The sequence below is a fragment of the Globicephala melas genome, chromosome X (assembly GCF_963455315.2).
Source record: "Globicephala melas chromosome X, mGloMel1.2, whole genome shotgun sequence".
NCBI classification, from domain to species: Eukaryota; Metazoa; Chordata; class Mammalia; order Artiodactyla; family Delphinidae; genus Globicephala; species Globicephala melas.
Genome location: NC_083335.1, coordinates 110,588,799 through 110,609,140, shown reverse-complemented (window position 1 = coordinate 110,609,140; position 20,342 = coordinate 110,588,799). Strand labels below are relative to the sequence as shown.

General features: G+C 44.9%; 1 protein-coding gene across 6 annotated transcripts in view; it reads right to left on the bottom strand.

The window, feature by feature from the left end:
• ADGRG2 (adhesion G protein-coupled receptor G2) overlaps positions 1–20,342 on the bottom strand; it is a 107,348-nt gene that overhangs the window by 52,273 nt on the left and 34,733 nt on the right. For all 6 annotated transcript variants that reach the window (XM_060291918.1, XM_060291923.1, XM_060291920.1 and 3 more), the window contains exon 2: positions 19,386–19,504. In XM_060291918.1, the coding sequence (XP_060147901.1) occupies positions 19,386–19,503 (118 nt within the window). In that variant the 5' untranslated portion in view covers position 19,504. The remainder of the gene's footprint in view (positions 1–19,385; positions 19,505–20,342) is intronic.

The following is a 20,342-nucleotide window of genomic DNA, read 5'->3' as shown; positions in this document are numbered from 1 at the left end:
TCTCATTGGCAAGGATCTTAACGTTCTTTGCGTCTGACTTCTCACCCAACTCAGTAAACCATCCCCCGCACGCACACCATTGGCTCCCAATCCCAGCTCAGCTCCCCGACGAGTTCTATCTTGCCCACACGATGGAACTCACACTGAAGTTTTTGAAAGTTTGAATTTCTTACCAACATTTAAGAATTAGGAGATTTCAAATAAAATTCCAAATTCTTACCCTTCCAAAATTGGAAGTTTTAGATGACCCCTTTCTGTCAGCTCTCCAGCCCCCTAAAGCATGCCCTGGCATGAAACTGATGGAGACGGCTCTTTCCTCTTAGTATCTTAAAGTTTATTCATTGGCTACACCATTCACTTGGCATTTGGACATATACTGTTCGGCACTGTTATTTAACTTTTTCCACTGTATGTCTTGTTTTCCCAACTAAATGCTAAGCTGCCTGATTCTTTACTATCCTCCAGGAATCCAGTGCAGGGCTTTGCATTTTTGCATTGACTGATGACATCATTAAGGAGTCTCCAGCAGTCATGAATATATGACAGGCAGTTCAAGAGCATCAATTTAATGCAAATATTGCAAGGGGTCAGGTCCCTGTGATACAAAGCACAGCAGGGGAAAGATGGGCAAAAGATCTGAGAGCAATGAGGCAGAGTCCATGAAGGAAAGACTTGAGAATACTTCTTAGATGGCTATGGTTCAGAATCTGTACTTTGGAATCATAGCTATAACTGCCAATCACAGCAGGTAGCTTGCTTAACAGATCTTCTAAACGTGTACTAAAATGGCCATTCAACTGCCGTATCACAAACGTTGCCTACAGCAATGATCTCAATACCGTACCCTTTATCAGCCTTTCCTCTTCCTAATGCCCTCTCCCTGCTCGCTCACTCCTGATTCCTGGGATCACCTCCCGAATAACCTGCACCCAAGACATACAAGGTCATGTCTGAGGGTTCTGAGGTTTTCATTTTTCTTCTGCTATTTGATATGTGGGAGACGTAAGACTTAAAACGTCAGACAGTTGGTTCTCTTTACACCCAGCACATTCTCCCCGAAGTTGGATGGGAAAGATAAAGGCTTAATCTTCTATGAGTGGATCTAAAGAGAATACAACTAGCCCCCCTTGCATGAATGTTTTAGAACCAACTAAAATTTGTAATCCGGTGACAGTCCTTCTCTGGATTGAATTACTGTTCCATAGAGAGATGATTCAAAACAAGGTGCCACGCCTAGGCACTCTTATACAGGAACCCCAAACAAAACAAAATTATTATGACAGTGGCTCTCCAGGGCTTGGGACAACAGACACTCTTACAAGAACTGTATTTTTCAGATTTTACTACAGAACCAACAAAATGACTGAAAACATTTCTACTTCGGCACAGCCAAAATGTGTTTACTTGAGCTGTGACCATCTCACGTCACAGTGCTCAATAAATACTCTGACACAACGTTTTTATTAAACAATTGATAATGACATCCCTAAAGAAAACTTCACCTCCTAGCTGGTGGATTTTCCCAAAGTGCAAACGATTGGCAATTCTAGGTGGGCCGTGGCCAAAACGGGAAGTGGGTGAAACGTGGCCTTGATTCCCCAGCCCCTGGGTCTTGCTCCTCTCCCATCCTCACACGGTACCACTCACCCGCCCTCTCGCCCCTTAACCCCTCCAGAAATGATCTGGCCTCTCTCAGAGGTTAACACAGTCCCTCCCTTGAGGATCTAGGAGATGCATTTTGGAGTGTCCATAAATGCCCTAGAATAGAATGCAAATTTGTGTGTATTCATATGTATTTTTTTCTGGGAACAGTAGAGTCCCAAAAGGGACTCTATTTTAAATTAACAAGCATGTATATAGCATTACTGTGACCAGGCACTTCATAAATATTAACTCATTTAGTCCTCATAACAACAATACGAGGCAAGTTACCCCATTTTACAGATGGGGAAACCGAGGCACAGGGAGGTCAAATAACATGTGTAGTAAAGGGACAGAGCTAGGATCTGAGCCTAGGCTTTCCAGCCCCACTATACTGGGCTGCTTCTCATCTTGGGCTGTGGTCTAAAACAGTGAAGAGCCACTGACCTGCTGGCCACCCACCCCATTCCACTGGGAGGGATGTATACTTTAGGAAGGAGGAGAGCCTTGAAATAAACTGTTTCTGACAGGTGGGGGTTTTAGGGCATCATCCCCCCTTCCCAGCCCCCCTGAAGTTAGACACATAGACAGTAATCTAGGCTGCCCGTCAAGGCCAGTGCAGATAATGGAGTATTTGGGTTGTGCTTTCCATTATAAAATGCTAGCCACAACTTGGGTTCACTCTACTTCTGAAGGCTGGTAGCTTCTGGAGCTTTTTCAGTCTGAAAGGTAAATACTGCTTAGTGTTTCAGGGGGCAGGGAGGGAGAGAGGCAAACTGGCCTCTATTGAACACTTATTACAGTGGCATTATACCCATGCTTCTTCATGGAATCTCCCCACATGCCCGTGAAACATGGCCCTCTATCCAGACCTCATCTCCCCCTCCTCTCCCCTCACCCAACCACTCTGGTGTCCCTGCTGTTCCTCCAACACACTGGGCATAGTCCCACCTCAGGGCCTTTGCACTTGCTGCTCCCTCTGCCGGAAATACTTTTCCCACAGAGAACCCCTTGGTTTGCCCTGCTGCCTCTTTCAAATGTTGCTCAAATATCACCTTCTCTGAGAGACTGATCCAGACCACTCTATTTAAAATCACAACACTTTCCCCCTTTGCCCGACCCTTTCCATTCCCTTACCCACAACACTCCTTGCCATCCAAACAGTATGTATATATTTATGTATGCGTGTATTTATGTATGTGTGTACACACACACACACAGCCCTAAGAGGGGGTGTCTCCTAACATTCTGTGCCCTAGACCCCTCACTTGCCTCATCCAAGTCCCAGCCCTGTGTAATATGTAAGATTTTGGGACTTCCCTGGTGATGCAGTGGTTAAGAATCCACCTGCCAATGCAGGGGACACGGGTTTGAGCCCTGGTCCGGGAAGATCCCACATGCCGCGGAGCAACTAAGCCCATGCGTCACAACTACTGAGCCCGTGCACCACAACTACTGAAGCCCACGCGCCTAGAGTCCGTGCTATGCAGCAAGAGAAGCCACCGCAATGAGAATCCCGTGCACCACAACGAAGAGTAGCCCCGGTTCGCCGCAACTAGAGAAAGCCTGCGCGCAGCAATGAAGACCCAATGCAGCCAAAAAAACAAATAAATTTTTTTGGCCCCCAAGAACCAATTTTCATTCCCATGGGGGCGAAGTGGCCCCCATAGAGAATGCACACTCCAGGGCTATCTCCGTTTCCTCCCGAAGAGATCCAGCTTAAGGAAAGCAACATTTGCCTGGGTGCCCCTCTCCTCCCGGATGCCCACTAGTGTCTCGGCTGATTCTGCTGTTAGTCAGCTGACATGTTCTTTCACTCCAAAGCACCTGTCATTTATGGGTAGTGAGAGTTCCCTGTGGTAGATGTTTAAGTGCAGAAGCACCTGGAAGTGGGGGGGTGGGGCACCAGTGGGTAGGGTACAGAAACTCTTCCAGTCTCCCTCAGATCACGCCACTCTTTGCCAGCTCACAGGTGAGCAGTGACCCCCTTGGCATCTTAGCTTAGGTCCTCCGGGGGTGCGGAGCCTAAGGTAAGGACTTGGCTGCACAACGGACTCCCCATCCTCCCCAGCCCCTGGCACAGAACAATATTTTTTTTACATAGCTATGAAATAAACGAGGAGGGTGATCTATAGTGGGACGGCCAGACAGCAGGCTACTGCAGTAGATTAGCCAAGACATGATGACGACTTGAACCGGTGCTTGGGAAGCTGGCATGAAAAGAGAGGTTCAACAGACACTTCTAAGGTAAGATGAGAGGATGTAGGGGATGTTGCGGTGAGGGAGAAGCAGAATAGTTAACCTATCAAACCCCAACAGTGCAGATGACATTGCTCTGAATCCCTCAAGTGCGGCAGGTAGGTTAACAAATAACAAATGTTGGCGAGGATGTAGAGAAAAAGGAACCCTCGTACGGTTGGTGGGAATGTATATTGGTGCAGCCACTGTGGAAAACAGCAGGGAGGTTTCTCAAAAAGCTAAAAATAGAACTACCATATGACCCAGCAATTCCACTCCTGGGTATATATCCAAAAAAAACCCAAAACCACTAATTCAAAAAATTCTGAAGCAATTAGAACAAATGGCCTATAGCTGTACTGTTCAATATGGTAGCCACTACCCACGTGTGGCTATTTAAATTTAAAGTTAAATAAAATTTAAAATTCAGTTTCTCAGTCACATTTCAAGTGGTCAGTGGCCACATGTGGTTGGTGGCTACCATACTGGACACATATAGAACACTTCCATTATCACAAAAATTTCTATTAGATCATGCTGGTCTCTAGTGATGACGGCTATAGTTTTTACGGAGTTCTTACAACGTGTCAAATGCATTTCAGCCATCTGTTTTACATGCATTAACTCATTTAATCTGCATATAACTCTATGAGAGAGATACTGCTACTTTACAGATAAGGAAACTGAAGCACAATGATTAAATACCTTGGTACAGTCAGAGTTAATAAATGGCAGAGGTAAGACTTGACCCCAGGAAGTCCAGAGCCTGTAGTCTTAACCTTATACCACATTGTGGAGGTCCCAGTGGCCTGGGTTGGCACAAAGGGAGTGGGCAGCTCTGGTGGAGTCCCCTGACTACAAATGACTCTCTCCTGATTGGACAGTGATAATCTGGTAATGCCCAGAATAGCCTCCTCCAGCTTTCTTAGATTGTATGAACCTGGGTTCATACATGATCTCAAGAAAGAAGGGATGCCTAGCCCATCCCACCCCACCTTCCAATGGCAGAATGAATGAGATGTAACAACTACCCTGCCTCATTAGTTAAGGTAAGGCAAGTTGCTACAATAAATAAACGCTGAAATCTCAGACACTTAAAAAAAAAAAAGTTAATTTTCCAGGTGTGAAGTCCAATCAGCAGCCTAGAGTGGAGGGTAGGGTGGGACAGAGAGAGCAGCATCTGCTCCATGCAATCATTCAGGAACCCAGGCTGACAGAGGCACTGCCATTTTCAACATGAAGATTCCAAGTTTGCTCTGGAGAGCAACATCCAGCCAGGCAAACAGGTGGGAGATTTTTTTTTTTTTTTTTTGCGGTACGCGGGCCTCTCACTGTTGTGGCCTCTCCCGTTGCGGAGCACAAGATCCGGACGCGCAGGCTCCGCGGCATGTGGGATCTTCCCGGACCGGGGCACGAACCTGTGTCCCCTGCATTGGCAGGCGGACTCTCAACCACTGCGCCACCAGGGAAGCCCCAGGTGAGAGATTTTTAATGGCTAAGCCCGGAAGTGGCAAACATCATTTCTCCCCACACCCACTGGCCAGAACTCAGCCACATGGCCACTTCTAACTGCAAGGGAGGCTGGGAAATGTAGTCTAGCTGTGTGCTAAGGAAGAAAGCTTTGGTGAGCTGCCAGCCAGTCTCTGCCACATCAGACTTAATTTGAGTGTTGTAGAGTAATGATACCCATTAAACTAATGATAGGTCAAAATTAATGCTAAAATCACTCTCCCCAGTCATTTTTTCTCCAGTTCTTTGCCCTCATATTGACTAGGTCAAAAGTCAGGGAATCAATATGAATCAGAGGAGGGGGAGTCCTTGCCACTCTGAGGCTGAATATGAATCCCCCCTTCTTTGTGACTCACTTCCCCAGCTTTGCTCCTAGCTAACATCCATATCATGTTTTTTCATGACCCCCAACTGTAGAACTCCTGTGTGACAAACCAGTTCCGTAAACAGTGACATACTAGTAAAAGCCACAGAGAACGGCTGAATTATGGATATTCTTGCTGCATCCTTAGGTGAAAAAGTTGTATTTTTGAGTTCCCTCTGTTTTGAAGCCGTGTAAACCTTAACCTCTGCTGTAGCACTTCTGGGTAGAAGATGCTTAGGAGGCCCTTAGGCCTCTGTATGTTGGCGGCTCCTGTTCTACTGTTTTCCCCTTCTATTGTCTTTGGCTTGTCATGAGCTTTGAAGTCTGATCTGGAACTCCTCACTTTTAATAATGTGTAACTCTTGAGTTAGTAATCTCCATGTGGATAAAAGGCCCATGTCCATATATTTCCAATGGATGAATGAGCATGCCTCCTTAACCAACTTTAAATGTGATTAAGAGACTAGGCTCTTGAGAGAGAGGTCCAAATCCTTGCTCTGCCTTGAGTAAGTTTCTGACATTTCTCTGCTTATATTTCTTCAACTGTAAAAATGGGGGTGCTTGCTTTGAAGGAAATTATATTACATTTACAAAGTATTTTTATCACAGTTCCAACAGTAAGTTGTAATTATTATTTTTTTTAATTTTTTAAATTCATTTATTTATTTCTTTTTTGGCTGCACTGGGTCTTTGTTGCTGCACATGGGCTTTCTCTAGTTGCATCGAGCGGGGACTACTCTTTATTGCGATGCGCAGGCTTCTCATCACGGTGGCTTCTCTTGTTGCAGAGCATGGGCTCTAGGTGCGTGGGCTTCAGTAGTTGTGGCATGCAGGCTCAGTACTTGTGGCTCGTGGACCCTAGAGCTCAGGCTCAGTAGTTGTGGCGCACGGGCTTAGTTGCTCCACGGCATGTGGGGTCTTCCCAGACCAGGGTTCGAACCTGTGTCCCCTGCATTGGCAGGCGGATTCTTAATGACTGCGCCACCAGGGAAGTCCCTGTAATTATTATTAATTCACTCTGCATGATTCTGTGTCTTTGGATAAAGTTTACCTTTATGTAATAAACTGTTTTTTTTTCCTTAAAACAAACAACGTGATAGCAGTAATTTGCAGAGGGGCGTTTTTAAAAAATCATAAAGATAGTTTCTTTCCAAGATTTGCATGTATGTGATTTCCATTCTAACTTTAAAACATTCCTATCTATTCACTAATGCTTGATTAGTGAGAATATCTATTACAAAACTGTGTTCGTCTAATTCAAGTTTCCATGGGTTAGCATCATAGGAAGACATCTCCTAGAAAGACCGTGGGGTTCCATCACTTTGTATTACACATCAGGAAATGGAAGTTCATAGAAATCCATTTCAGAGGCGAAGGAGACTTGAAGATGACCTAGTATAATATTGTAAATCCAGAAAAGTGGCAAAGGTAGTGACTTATACTATATTTCTTTACTTCAAAAATGGTTTATTTACCCACAATAGACTGCATGAGAAAACAGAGTGTGATGTTTGCTTTGTTTGAAATTACATCTCTCCTGGTTTTCTACTACTGATCACAAACACTGGATGCAGTTATCTTTGTTGCCTTTGCTCAGCACAAAAATGGGAGGAAAATTTTACTTAAATAAACCATTTGAAAGATAGTATCTTTTAGGACTTGGAGTTCACTGGAAGAAAAGAATTACAACATAAGCCATAGGTCTGGAAAAGACTAAATACCAAACTAGTCCAAGCCCTTCAGTCTACAAGGGAGGAAAGAAGCTCAGAACATGAAGGGATTTGCCCAAAGCTTATTCACTTATTCCAATTTTTGAAGGCCAATTGTATGCTAGGCACTGGGGTTATAGCAGGAATAAAACCAAACCCCTGGCCTCAAACAGAGTTTACATTTTAGTGATATTATGCAACTCACTTGAAAGTTTTAAAATTCTACTTTGAAAAAAAATCCTATGACTGAAAGTTCTTCACTAATTCAAACTCATCCCTCCTGCCTGTACACCAAAACCCAGAATTGGTTAGCCTTTACTGTGAATCCAAACCAGTAACCAGTGTAATGACAAGGCCTATTTTACATTAGGAGCAAGGCAAAAAAGGCTACAGAGTTGAGACACAAGACAGCTATGTGTTCAGTCCTTGTTTATTCAATTAATCAGATAATTATAAGCAATTCTCATTTATTCACCAAAGCAACACCACCACCCATTTGATAGTTTTCATTTCTCTCGTCCTTAAATTAACAAAATTCTATACTATACTAAATACTAGAGCAACAAGAGAGTAACTTTTACTTTATGCTGTGTGCATTCCTAAAGGGAAAGAAGAGGGAAGGGTATAGGTCAAATAGGACACTGATGTTAAAAACAAACACAATTGGGCTTCCCTGGTGGCGCAGTGGTTGGGAGTCCGCCTGCCGATGCAGGGCACACCGGTTTGTGCCCTGGTCCGGGAGGATCCCACATGCCGCGCAGCGGCTGGGCCCGTGAGCCGTGGCCGCTGAGCCTGCACGTCCGGAGCCTGTGCTCCGCAGCGGGAGAGGCCACAACAGTGAGAGGCCCGTGTACCGCAAAAAAAAAAAAAAAAAAACACACAAAAAAACAAACACAATTGCCACAGACATTGTTGCAAAAGCACTCTCAATCTACCTTGATGGGTTTCTTTTACAGCGCTGTCATCTTGTGAACATGAGGCTTCTTGCCAAGATCAATCTGTTTCTTGTTATTTCCTTGAAGGAAAGCTGTACCCACATCAAGGTACATTTCAACAGCATGTTCTCTTGGAACAACTTACTTCTTAACAGATTAAATCAGCGGAACTATTGCTTTTATTCCTCAGATCTCTCTTAATCTTTATCTAATCCTTTGGAGGTACAAACCCATCCCAGGATAAATGAATATGGCAAAGTTTCAGTCAAAGTCGTGTAAAAAAACATTTTCAACTGCTTCAGGGACTAAACACTGAGGAAGTGGTTAAGGACACAAGTTCTAAAATGCCACCACTTCTACTTTCCAGCTGTGTGAACTTGGAAGTGACTCAAACCGTCCAAGCCTCAGTTCCCTCATCTAGAAAATGAAGGATTAACACCTGACCGTAACTATTATCAGGATTCACGGAGGTAACGCACGAAGCATTTAAAACGATGTGACACACAGTAAACCTTTGTAAAGTTAACTTAGATGTGTTAGAATGCTTTCAGAGGCAAGTCGCAGAACATTCAGTTAAAAGTATCACAAACATTAAGGACATTCAATTAAGCCACCTAACAAGAACTCCAAAAGCGGACAGTTCTAAGGCTGGTCCTACAGCTCAGTGATGGCAACAAAGAGCCAGGCCTTTTCCAGCCGTCGGTTCATTCAGCCTCAGGATACAGTTAGTTCAGGGACTCAACCTTTCAAAAACTCAGGTTATCTCCACTTTCTACTTGCACTCCCTAGCTCCTCTCAGTGTTTTTAAGATGGCTACCACTGTTTCAGGCATCAAATCCAAACATGAAAATGTCTAGGCACAGCACTAGCCAAGAGAACTTTCTACAACGATGGAAATATTCTATATCTGCACTGTCCAGTACGGCAACCACTAGCCCCACGTGAATACTGAACGCTTGAGATGTGACTTAGTGTGACTGAGGAACTGAATTTTTAATTTCACTTAATTTTAATTAATTTAAATTTAAATAGCCACATGTGCCTAGTGGCTATCATATTGGACAGTGCGTGTCCAGAGTAAGAAGAGAAACTCTTTTTCATTGAGTCTCAGGAGTGGGGATGTTTTCCTAGAAGTCCCCCAGCAGATTTTCCCAGGTGGCTTTTTGGTCAAAAGTCAGTCACAGGGCTTTCCTGGTGGCGCAGTGGTTGAGAGTCCGCCTGCCGATGCAGGGGATACCAGTTCGTGCCCCGGTCCGGGAAGATCCCACACGCCGTGGAGCGGCTGGGCCCGTGAGCCATGGCCCCTGAGCCTGCGCGTCCGGAGCCTGTGCTCCGCAACAGGAGAGGCCACAACAGTGAGAGGCCCACATACCGCAAAAAAAAAAAAAAAAAAAAAAAATTCAGTCACATACCCACTCCTAAATCAAATATTGGCAAGGAACAGCATTTCCACGGGTGGCTTAGAATAATCAGGATTTACTCCTGAGTGCTGAAAGAGGGGAGCACCCTACGAAGCCAGGCTCAGCCAGCAAGAAGAAAAGCAAGGAATGGGTGTAATATAAATGATCAGTAGTAAGTGCCGCACCACTTCTGCACTGTCTAGACCAGGAAGGAGTCTGTAAACTACAGTCCATGGGCCGAATCCAGCCCACCAACTGTATTTGCAAATAAAGTTCCACTGGCTCAAAGCCACATCTATTCATTTACATATTGTCTAGGGCCACTTTTGAGCTGCATGGGCAGCGTTGAGTAGTTGTCACAGAGGCCATAAGGATCACAAAGCCAAAATATTTATTATCTGGTTCTTTAAAGAAAAGTTTGCCAACTCCTCATTTAGAGGGACATTCCTCATGGTTAAAGTCACCCTTGTTAAAGATCTTGGATAAAACATACTCCTATAACTAAAAGCAAGCACTTCGTGCAGGCTGGTGTACAAGAAAGAGTTCTGGAGAGCTGCTTTCAGCACCTTGATACTGTCTCTTGCTGGGTAACCTAGAAAAGTATCCTTTGCTTTGCGCTTCAGTCCTCTCATCAGCAAAGTGGGGATAATACAAACTTCTCCACCCACCTCAGGGGGACATGAGGAGATGATGTATATGCCAAGGTGCTCTGTAGACCATGAAGACCTACAGAAATGTCCAGATGGGTTGCTACCGCTGTTCTTAATGTTCAGTGCTATGTGCTGTTGCCACTGGATCCTACAAAGAGACACTGGGACTTTTCCATGTACAACAAGGCAAGGATAGCACTGGCAACTGGGAGATTTACCAGTCAGCAAAAGCCATGTCTGGAGCTTTTATCAATATGGAAATCAAGAGATTCACTGGCTTCACAGTAACTTTAAGAGCTTTCGAAATCACGTCAAGTTAAAAAAAGTAGTCTGGAGAAAATAGGACTTTTAAATTGTTTCCAGTTTCATATTAGGAACTTTGAATAGGAGAGCAGCCTTAAAATGGGATTGCAGAGATGAGTGGTTCTTAGTTCGAGGCAGACCTCAAGGATCCCCGGTATCCCAGGACAACAAATCAGGAATCCAAAGACTGATCCTACTGGGTAATCGAACTCACAATGTCAAAGTGTGAAGGACTCTTAACAGGCAATCAGCCGAGCCCCTTCATCACATGGAGGAAAGGAAATACATTCCTTAAGGGTAATTGGAGCCAATGTACAGCCACCTCACTGAGGTCTACACAAAAGTTTAGTGGAATATATGTTGTATCAGAACTCATTGGGTTCAGATAAGGATAATGCTGGTGGTGTAAGCTGAGGAGAGCAGTCCATGTTTTAGTGTATCTCTAGGCTTTAGACTAGAGCCGCAAATCAAAACCAACCAACCAGCCAGTTTATTGAGCACTTACTATGTGCTAACACTATGGAGGATATAGACAGGACCTGACCAGATATTCCTTCATACCTGCAAAGATAAAACCAGGAGGAGGAGCAGAATTCAGGATATCATGATGGCCTTCACCACTGCTAGCAGTGTCCTGACACATCCTAACTGTTCAGTATGGATGTTTTAGAGTTAGTATAAAATGTATAGACATACGGGGCTTCCCTGGTGGCGCAGTGGTTAAGAATCTGCCTGCCAATGCAGGGGACACGGGTTCGAGCCCTGGTCTGGGAAGATCCCACATGCCGCGGAGCAACTGGGCCCGTGAGCCACAACTACTGAGCCTGCGCGTCTGGAGCCTGTGCTCCGCAACAAGAGAGGCCGTGACAGTGAAAGCCCCGCGCACCGCGATGAAGAGTGGCCCCCGCTCGCTGCAACTAGAGAAAGCCCTCGCGCAGAAACGAAGACCCAACACAGCCAAAACTAAAAATAAATAAATAAAAAATTTTTAAAAAATCTTATAAAATGTATAGACATAATTTAGATGTACAAACAATAGTGACAATAAACAAATTAAAAAGAAATCCTTGAGCTTTCCTTTGATGTCTAGGATGACTCCATCTTGTTTTGGAGCCTCCATTCCAGAGGTACAGGAAAGGGATCCTTAAACCTGATGATTTAAGGTAGCTCTCTCTTCCGCTCTAAAATGGTCTCTAGGTAACTCAATGTCTTCCAGATAAATGCGCAATCTTCGTTTTCCCTCCTCTTCCTTCTGGTAGTCAAGATGGCTTCCAGGTTAGGAATGGGGTGCCAGTGTTCTGCACAGCAGGGAGAAAGGACCTACATCACCTCGTGCTGAGCACTGGGTTCTCAAGGGTCTCTCCAGGGATCTCCCTCACCCTGCAGGGTTCCTGGGGGTCCAGCTGGCATCCACTGCTGAAGGCTGTGTCCAGTGCGCCCCATGTTCTAGTCTCTCAGAATCCCACCCTGGCCTGGGGGGTCCCTCTCTTGCTGACCTAGGTCCTCTCAGCTCTCACCACTGGGTGTCTGTCACATCCTCCATCTGGCCCCTGGTCTCAGCTGTCCACACCGTCATCTCTGCAGCCCTGTCCCTGCCCCTGGCTCTCAACAGAGCTACCCACTAGGAACACGAGGGCAATTTTGAATCCCTTCCCTGTCACACAAGAGATGAGAAAGACCTGGAGAGGACACCACCTCCAGCCTTCACTCTGCCTAAACACACTGTGCCACCATTTCTCATCTCTGCCACTGCCCCATGTTGATTTACAGTCCACTGTGAGGGGTTCTCATCCAGAGTTCTAAGTGGAAAGTGGGACACAATGTCCTCTGCTTTCAGTTTCCCCCTCAACCCATCTAGATTCTCTATCATTCCTTGTCACCACTTCTACCTGCCAGGGAAAGAGTCAGGGCCCAGCAGAAGTGACCTCATGCCTGTGTGGAATTTTGGGGGCTTGGGAAATTGGCTGAGTATCAGATCAGCACTATGGTATTTATAATCGCAATTTTACAGATAGAAAAGTGAGAGACAAGGAGACCAGCACTGGGTTTGGAAAGAAGAACAAAGACTTGGATGGACAAAGTATGAGACGGTAAGAGAAGACAAGCCAGTGAGGCCTTGGACAAGGGGAATTAGAGAGAAATCTATCACTAGAAATGCCTTCAGCACAGAAAGATCTAGATCCAGCCCAGAAAGACAGTAAGTTGGGATTATAGCTCATGAGGTCACCAAACTGGCTCAAATGTGTACTTGTTTCCAAATGGGGACGACAACTCTGCAAGAATGAAATTATAACCATCTTCCACTAATATGTCATCTCACGCTCTGGAAAACAGTTGTACCTAAAAGAAGACCTTCTTGGAAGACAAAAAAAAAGCGGTGGAAGAAAGGAAGGAAGGGAGGGAGGGAGGAAGAAAAGAAAAGAGGTATTGGCACAGCCCAAGAGAGCTAGAGGCTAGAGGTAAGTTACCCGCCAAAACTTATTTGGGCTTCTGGTAGACCACGAATGACTCCCTCGAACATCACCAAATTACACAACTGGAAGTGTCAAGGTCTAAGGGTTTTCTCTATTGGTCAGTGGCCTAACAAGAGAGTGTCAGTCCGGGGAGAAGATATGGGGATATATGTATATGTATAGCTGATTCACTTTGTTATACAGCAGAAACTAACACAACATTGTAAAGCAATTATACTCCAATAAAGATGTTTAAAAAAAAAAAAAGGGAGTGCCAGTCCGATCCCTCCTCACTGTCAAGAGCCACTGAGTCATCTCTCAGGCTTCCAGGGCGAAGCTACTGTGTTTGCAGTCCAGATACCCCAGAGCCAGGGGCAACGGCTGCTCCCTGGCAGTCCTTCAGGCTCCCTCTCCCTCTTCTCTCCGTGCCTCAGTGCCACGTTCATTCAGTCTTCACTTACTGGGCAACCTGGTATAGTATGAACAGTACGGGCTACTGATTCCAATGGGGGATCCTCCAAGCTGTGTGACTCTGGGCAAACGACTTACTCTCTTTGACACTCAGTTTCTTCATCTGCAAACTGAGACTTAAAATATCTACCATAAAGAGTTTTTGTGAGGATTAAATGAGATGATCTACATCATGGCCTGCCCCAGAGCAGGCCCTCTGCCTGCTTTCACCCCATTAGTTTCCCACCCACCTTGCCAAACCTTCATTCTCCCTTCTCACCTGGCACAGACCATGTGCTGAAACGACTCATGATGCAAAGGAAGTACATCATGACATGATACAAAGTGACAAGCATAAAAAGACATGGATAAACAGAAAAGGGAGCACTGGCAGAAGAGATTTAATTCTTATGAAGACGTGAGGGGAGGTTTCATAGAGGCAGTAATACTGGGCTAGACTTGGAAAATGAGTGTGTTTCCAAATGGGGATGATCCCAGGAAGCAGAGGGAGGGAGTAGGGGAGTGAGGTAGGGAAGAGAGTAAAGCCAATAATGGGTACATTAATTAGCACACTGCTACTATGGGCAACTGTGGCCCAATCCAACAATCTCCTAGGTGTATAGAACACACCTTAGCATTGTCCCACCAAGGGACAAGGAAGCTGGCATAGGTAAACACGAACTCCCATTCTTCACTGCTTTGGGGTATTAACTCCCCGGCACTACTAGCTTGTTCCATGTACAGGCCAAGCATGGGTGCATGGGTACAGATCATTCTCAGTCAGGGAGACATGGGAGCCACCAACATGTGCAGGATCCGTCTCTAGGTGACCTCTGGGTGGGCCAAGGGAGATGGGCAGCGCACCAATAGCATCTGCTACAGGTGGCTTAACATTTAACTAGACTCACCCACGGATTTGGCCGAAGGCCATATGTTAAAGCCCTATAGCACTGACTCACGCTTCAGGATTTAGTTACAGTTTGTACTGTTCTCATGTGTCATAGTCATGTCCCTCCAACTGGAGTGTAAATTTCCTGGAGTCAGAGATGATGTCCTCTCAGCAGCCAGTAATGCTAGGCACACAGCAGGCACTCATTACCACACAACTGATTATCCAATGTAGAAGTAGCAGGTCCCCTTGGCCTTCATCAAAGACCAGACCTAAGCCATCCTGAACCGAAAAGAACCTGCCTCAGTCCAAAGCTGTTCAGAGAGATGATGCCTATAAGCCGTCTGGATGATCCAGTCCAATATCCAGTCCAGAAGTGGATTCCACCTTGACGTTTAACCTACAGCTACACAACCACCAAGCACAGTACACAACCTAGTGTAGCAGAGAGGTTAAGAATGCTGAAGACAGGACAGCGTAGTGGCTAAACACACAAACTTTGGGTCAGATGGCCTGAGTTCGAATTGCAACTCTGCAACCAAAATGTTTAACCTAGGGCAAGTTGCTTACCTTCTTTGCGCCTCGGTTTCCTGTAAGTCTGTAAAACGGAGCCTAATGCTAGTGCCTACTTCAAAGAACAGCGGCTGGCACAGGTAAATATTATCAAAGTGATTATTAAATAACATGAATACTCTTAGTTGGAGTTCTGAAAGACAATAACGAACTCCTATTTAGCCCTTTCCAGATCCCAAAACACTTCATTCAGAAAAACCTTTGCATATGCAATGTTAAATGTTATATGTCAATAAAGCTGGAAAAAGAAACAGAGAAAAGAAAAAGAAAAACCTTTGCCATCATGGAGGTTCTTTTTTTAAAACATATATTGAGCCTTAACAAGAGCCCAGGGCTTCCCTGGTGGCGCGGTGGTTAAGAATCCACCTGCCAATGCAGGGGACACAGGTTCGAGCCCTGCTCTGGGAAGATCCCACATGCCGTGGAGCAACTAAGCCCATGCGCCACAACTACTGAGCCTGTGCTCTAGAGCCCGTGAGCCGCAACTACTGAGCCCACGTGCCACAACTACTGAAGCCCACACACCTAGAGCCCGTGCTCCGCAACAAGAGAAGCCACCACAGTGAGAAGCCTGTGCACCACAAGGAAGAGGAGCCCCCGCTCGCCGCAACTAGAGGAAGCCCGTGCACAGCAAAGAAGACCCAACACAGCCAAATATAAATAAATAAAATATTTAAAAAAATAAAAGATAAATAATGTTTAAACAAAACAAAAAACAAGAGCCCACTGGGGGAGCTCAGGATTACACCCATTTTGAAGATGAGGAAATAGAGTCCCATGTCAGTCTACTGGCAAATAGAGATCATACAAATAGCAGGTGGCAGGCACGGGGAGGGCTCTAACTCTAGATCTCACCACCTTTCTACTATATCATGGGGCACAGTAATGTTTCAGCCAATTCTTTAAGACTGTGGCTCTCTGAGAATGCATCAGCATCACCTGGAGGGATGGTTAAAGCACAGACTGCTGGACCCCACCCTCAGAGTTTCCAATTCAGCAGGTCTAGGCTGGGCCTGAGAATCTGCACTTCTAAAGAGCTCCCAGGTGATGCTGATGTTGCTTGTCTGGGGGCCACACTCTGAGAACCACTGCCTTAAGAAATCAATTCATCAGAGAGCCAGAGCAAGAAATACATTCAGCGACCTTAGCATCCACACAGGTTTTCCCTACTCAGGCTGGTTTCAGAGCCATGAAACTCTCATGTTTACCTGCCCCATTTTCATAATTTTTTTTTTTTTTTTGCGGTATGCTAGCCTCTCACTGTTGTGGCCTCTCCCGTTGCGGAGCGCAGGCTCAGCGGCCATGGCTCACAGGCCCAGCCGCTCCACGGCATGTGGGATCTTCCCAGACCGGGGCACGAACCCGTGTCCCCTGCATCGGCAGGCGGACTCTCAACCACTGCGCCACCAGGGAAGCCCCCACAGTGGTGTCTTAATGCCCCAAGGAGATGATGTGTCTGAGCACAGCTTACATGAACATCACATGGCCATAAAAGAATTTGTATCCCATGATATATATCTGGAGGAGTTTTCTCTCCCTACTTATGTCTTCTGCCAGTTGTGTAGGTAGTGGTATCATCTCTGAACCAGTCACATCAACATCACCTGAGAACTTGTTAGAAATGTCAATTCTCAGGGCCCGCCCCAGAGCTACTAAATCAAAAACTCTCAGGGAAGGACCCAGGAATCTGGCTTAACAAGCCTTCCAGGTGATTCTGATGCATACTCAAGTTTGAGAACTCTGGTTTTGTGGTTAGGAGCACAAAATTCCAAGTTGGGTACAATTCCCAGCTCGGCCACTCCCTTGAGCAAGTTACTTATCTCTCTGAGCCTCAGTTTCTTGATCTGAGAAATGGTGCTAAGACTAGGATCTCCCCTTAATAGATTTGGTTGAGCAGCTTAAGAGAGTGGATGTATATACAGCACATAGGAACCCAGCACATTGTAAGCAGTCAATACACATTTAGCTCTTATTTCTTTGTGTAAAGTATCATGGCTTCTTGACAATATGCCCCAGTGCCTACTTTTGAAGGACTGTCAACTGTGTTTTTTTGTTTGTTTGTTTGCTTTTTGCGGTACGCGGGCCTCTCACTGCCATGGCCTCTCCCGTTGCGGAGCACAGGCTCCAGACGCCCAGGCTCAGCGGCCATGGCTCACGGGCCCAGCTGCTCCGCGGCATGTGGGATCCTCCCGGACCCGGGCACGAACCCGTGTCCCCTGCATCGGCAGGCAGACTCCCAACCACTGCACCACCAGGGAAGCCCTCAACTGTGTTTTAATCTGTTGCAAGTTTTCCATTTAGTTTGTGTGCATCTGTGTGTCTGTTGTATTTATGCTGTTGTTTGCTGCTAGTAGATATTTGCTTTATCCAACAAAGATTCCTTGGTCTTGCAACTCTCTTCTAAATAAGTAAGGTATTTCTCTGTATGTCCTTAATAATGTCTTCTTAAATACTGATTTTTTATATTTGCATAGCACTGTATTCTTTTGGCAGTTGTACTCAAAGATATTGCAGCCCTGGGGTTTCTGGACTTTTTATCGCCTTCCTCAGGTACGTTTTCCCATTCTCACATAAGCGTCTAAGGATCCTCTTTTCTGAAATGGATGCTGCTTCATTAGGGTGATTCTCTATCTCCCTTAAATTTCCATGCAGAAGTGCCTTCGAGTAGGTACTTTTAAAAACAAATAGGGGCTTCCCTGGTGGTGCAGTGGTTGGGAGTCTGCCTGCCGATGCAGGGGACACGGGTTCGTGCCCCGGTCTAAAACTATAAAGCTCTTAGAAGAAAAATAGGGAAAAATCTTCATGACATTTCTTGGATATGACAGCAAAAACACAGGCAATAAAGTAAAAATAGACAAATTGGACTTCATCAAAATTAAAAACTTTTGTGCATCAAAGAACACTATTAAAAGAGTGAAAAGGGACTCCCTGGTGGCGCAGTGGTTAAGAATCTGCCTGCCAATGCAGGGCACACAGGTTTGATCCCTGGTCCAGGAAGATCCCACATCCTGTGGAGCAACTAAGCCTGTGTGCCACAACTACTAAGCCTATGTGCTGCAACTACTGAAGCCCACGTGCTCTAGGGCCCGTGCTCCACAACAAGAGGAGCCACCACAATGAGAAGCCCGCACACCGCAATGAAGAGTAGCCCCCGCTTGCCACAACTAAAGAAAGCCCATGCACAGCAACGAAGACCCAATGCAGCCAAAAAAAAAAAGAGTGAAAAGACAACTCACAGAAGGGGGAAAATATTTGCAAATCATATATATAATAAAGGATTAGTATCCTGAATATATAATGAACTCCTAAAACTCAATGAAAACAGAAAACCCCAAACAACCCAATTCAAAAATGGACCAAAGATTCGAATAGTCATTTCTCTAAAGAAGATACACAAATGACTAATAAGCACATGAAAACATGTTCAAAATCACTAATCATTAAGGAAATGCAAATAAAAACCACAATGATACCATTTCACATCCATTATCAAAACAACAGAAAATAACAAGTGTTGGTGAGGATATAGAAAAATTGGAATCCTGTGCCTTGCTGGTAAGAATGTTAAATGGTGCAGCCTCTGTGGGAAACAGTTTGGCAGATCCTCAAAAAGTTAAACACAGAATTACCATATGACCCAGCAATTCTACTCCTAGGTATATATACCCCAAAGAATTGAAAGAAGGGACTCAAACGGATACTTAAACACCAATGTTCACACTAGCATTATTTATAATAGCCAAAAGGTGGAAATAACCCAAATGTCCATCAACATTGAAGAGATAAACAAAATATGTACATACAATGGAGCATTATTCAGCCTTAAAAAGGAATGAAATTCTGGATCATGTTACAACATGGATGAACCTTGGAAACATGCTAAGGGAAATGAGCCAGACACAAGAGGATGAATATTGTATGATTCCTTATACTTACATGAGGTACCTAGAATAGGCAAAATCATAGAGACAGAAATAACAGAGGTTACCAGGGCCTGGGGGGAGGGGGGAAGGGAAGTTATTGCTTAATGGGTGCAGAGTTCCTATTTGAGATGATGAAAGTGTTCTGGAACTGGATAGTGGTGATCGTTGCACAAAACTGTGAATACATTTAATGGCAGTGAATTATATACTTAAAGATGGTGAAAATGGTAAGTTTTATGTTATGTTTTTTTTACCACAGTAAAACAATCCCAAATAAACACACACACACACACACACACACACACACAGATAAAATAGGAAAAAGATGAAGGAAAATGGGCACCTTACCTTCCAGGGATGTAACCACAGTGACATGAAGACAAATGATGACAAGGAATATCTTGAACGTCAGTAAAAGTTCCTCAGGTCTCCCAACATGGCCACACTGCCTGCCAGAGAAAAGCATCCTGGAATAAAATAGGGGGACACATCATCACAGCTTTGCCGTAATCACGACACAACAATGCCCAAAAGGCCAGTTCCTCAAGCAAGACAACCTGCAACCTGCTTCCTTTAAATTACTCTAGTCCAGAGAATTGGCAATGCCAGGTGGGCACTGGCTACAAAAAGCAAAACCCATGTTTATTACGGGAGGCCCATCCAGTGGGATATTATAATAAAAATGGTAAGCAAGGTAGTCCATGTAGATTTATGGAAAACATCAACACATGCAAAATATCAAGAAAAGAATTTAAAAACACAAAATGCTGCGTATATATAATGATTACCACTATATAAAAGCTGGTTAAAAACTATGCTAAGAATCAGAAGAGGTCACAGAATCTTACAAATGATCTATCCCCATTTATGTCATACCGTAAAAGGATGGGTGTGTTGCATTTCCTCTTTATTGTATGTTAATTCATTATCATCGCTTACACTTTTAGTAGTGGGGAGGGCAGAGTCAACATTTTTTAAAAAGCGAAGTTTATATCAATACTGAATTTTTAAGTCTCATTTACCATTCGTTTATTCATTTCGTTCCAACGAATAATCATCAAGGGCCAATATATACCAGATGAGATGTGTGGGTTAACTAGGCAGCAACTAGATGAAATACACATGGGGGAGGTGGGGCAGAGGCTGAGAGGAGCTCGGCACGTGGAGAAAACTGCAGATGCTAAGGCTGCGTCCGTTCCTCTCCCGATGGAGGAGCTGGCCAACGGAAGCCCGTGACGGGCAGTCAGCACCAGCAGCAGGCGCTGGCGGGGGATACTGAGGGAGGAGGAAGCCAGCGAGGAAATC